The sequence below is a fragment of the Echinops telfairi genome, unplaced genomic scaffold (assembly GCF_000313985.2).
Source record: "Echinops telfairi isolate 266 unplaced genomic scaffold, ASM31398v2 ScPeMD7_10;HRSCAF=50, whole genome shotgun sequence".
Lineage (NCBI taxonomy): Eukaryota > Metazoa > Chordata > Mammalia > Afrosoricida > Tenrecidae > Echinops > Echinops telfairi.
The window spans coordinates 1-2,649 of NW_022103907.1; the positions used below are offsets into that span (position 1 = coordinate 1).

General features: G+C 44.4%; 1 protein-coding gene across 2 annotated transcripts in view; it reads left to right on the forward strand.

Moving 5' to 3' along the window:
* Positions 1-19: 19 nt before the first annotated feature.
* ZNF512 (zinc finger protein 512) overlaps positions 20-2,649 on the forward strand; it is a 30,546-nt gene continuing 27,916 nt past the window's right edge. For both annotated transcript variants that reach the window (XM_004711136.3, XM_045287008.1), the window contains exons 1-2: positions 20-142; positions 683-744. In XM_004711136.3, coding sequence (XP_004711193.1) covers positions 113-142; positions 683-744 — 92 coding nt within the window. In that variant the 5' untranslated portion in view covers positions 20-112. The remainder of the gene's footprint in view (positions 143-682; positions 745-2,649) is intronic.

Genomic DNA, 2,649 nt, shown 5'->3' on the forward strand with positions numbered 1-2,649 from the left:
TCCGGGAGAGCAGAGGCGAGGCGAGCCGGGCCGAGCCAAGCAGAGCCGAGCGGAAGTGGCGTTGGTCTGGCCGGAGCCCCTTGGTGAATTTGTTAGGCGTGGAGAGGGAGTGATGTCTTCCAGATTCGGTGCAATACATGCCGTGAGTTTCTTGGTTCGACCGTATGCTTTAAGGGTAGCGCGCTCGAGCCTGGAACACGCGGTCCCTTGCTTTTGTCCCATGCCCAGAGTTGATTTTTATCAGAGCCCATCCTAGGCCCCACCCTTCTAGGTCATACCCACCTGTCCCCCCCCTTTTTTTTTTCGGGTCCCCACTTTGCGCTGTCTCTTCCCCACCCCCTTGGATATAGTTTCTCCCCAGGTTGCGGTTAGTTTTATTGCTTGTACGTCCCCAGTGCCTCCCACATTCGTTGTCTTCCTTTTTCGTCTCCCCTTTTAGAGCTTTTTATTTGGTCTTGGAGAATGGGGCGAGAGGGAGGCTTTGGCCATTGTTACTTCCCCGTCACTGCATAGGAAACAGGACCGTAGATTTTTTTCCCCCAGTAAAAAGTACTGCTTTCTTCCGTTTTGAGATAGTTGCTCCAGGAGAGCTTCCGTTTTTCCCGGGCACTGGTGGGTTCGACTTTTTGTGGTCAGGGTTTCAAGATCCGTGGCACTCACTCGTGTGCTTGTGATTTGCTAGACTCCAGGACGCACATCCTTTAAGCCGCAGAAGAGCCCCAGGAAGAGCGTGGGAACGAAGAAGTAAGTGCGGTGTGGTGAGGTCCATTGATAACTGTGTCGCCAGCACTGTGCATTCGAACTCCCTGTGGTGATGAAAATGTTTGTGCCTGCACCTAGGAAGGTAGCCAACGCATGGTTGTTGAGCACTTGAAATATCGCTGAGGAGCTGGATTTTGGATTTTATTCACCTTTAATTTAAATTTTCACCAGCCACCTGTGGCTGGCTAGTGGCAGTTGGGAAAAAGGTGACTGAAAACAAAATCGACACCCAACCCAGATTTTTATTGTTGAATAAACATTAAGCCCAGAATGCATTTCACCGGAGCCAATAGCCGCATACTTTTCCCCTCAGAGCCGCTGGTGGGCAAGAAACACTGATCTTTTGGGTAGCACTTGAGCCAGTTTATCCATTGTTCCACCCAGGCAACTTAATTTCCTAATACAGTGAACCCAAAGTTATGCTAATCTCTTTCTGGGGAAATGCAGGTTTAGGGGTTTAAGCTTTCTTGAGTCTACATTTTAAAAGAAATGGCTCCCTGGTCTGAGAGGAAACATCCTTGATTTACATACTTTTCAGAAAGCCCAAGATTCCGAGAAAGAAAAAGGAGGGGAGCCCCTTCCTTTGTTTTCAGCTGGGAAAATGAAAACCTCTTAAGCAACCGCCAGTTGCTCTGTGGGAGAAAAATGAGGTTTTCTGCTTCGGTAAAGAATTACAGTGTGGGAATCCCACAGGGGAAGTCCTATAGATTTGCTATGAATTGAAATCCACTTGATGGCGGTGAGTTTGCGTTTTTGAGAAGCAGCTCTGGTGGTGTTGGCAGGTAATCGTTGGACTACTTACAAGGTTGGTGGTTCAAATCCTCCAGCTGCTCTTCAGAAGAAAGATGAGGCTGGCTGCTGCAGGAAGGATTTACAACCTTGGGAACCATAGATAATGAGGTGGTGTGAGTTGAAATTGACTCTGGCAGTGGGCTCGGGTTTGCTTTTGGAAGCTGCAGTAGTCTAAGCAAGCATATGGCTGGTAACCAAAAGATTGGGAAAAAGAGAGCTTCAATGAAAATTTACAGCAGCCTGAAACTTCATGGAGTTGTTCTGCTGTGTCCTATAGGGTCACTGTGGATCTGAATCAACTTTAAGGGCAGTGGGTTTTGTTTGGGTGTTTTTAATTGACATTTTCTCTCAGGAGGTGTAGGTCTAAACTAAGTGCATAGGAAGAAAGCCCATTTTTGGGAAAAAGCATCAATGATAAAAATGGAACATATGACTCAGGATGATTTCAGACATGGCCCATGAAGACACTGATGAACATAGGAAGAACTGATGCAAAATGGCTATAAGAAATCCTCTGTGTTCAGTCTTCTTGCCTGCTAGACGGGCTCATTGAACATGCTAAGCTTGTTTCTTGTTGAATATGATGCCACACATACAAAAAGCACGGTACACAAAAGACAGCTTTGTGTTATTTTGTTGAGAGTTTCTCCTCCCATAATATCTCTCATTAAAGTATAGTTTTTTTCAAAGTACAACAAAGGAAGCATCTGGTTAGTCTGTTTTCTTCCAAATCCTCAATGCTGAACATGTACTACCTATTTGCAGTTGTATCCACAGGATAATGAACACAGTATATATTATGTAGTATTTGTTGAACTCTAAGAACTTTTCTGGTGTTCTGTAGATGCCTATACAGCATGAAGAGTTTCACCCAAAGTAGTTATTTGATAGATGGTAGTTTTTAGTGATACTCTGAATAGAAATCTTAATGTTTTATAACAAATGGCACAAAAAAAAAAAATGGCCATAAGACTCCCTGAAATCCAAAGTATATTACTGGAAGTATGAGGAAGCTTCTTGTCAACTGCTTCTAGGCAGTGTCAGTAAGGTATTAAGAATAGCTCTTATTGTTCTTTTTTTTTTTTTGCTCTTATT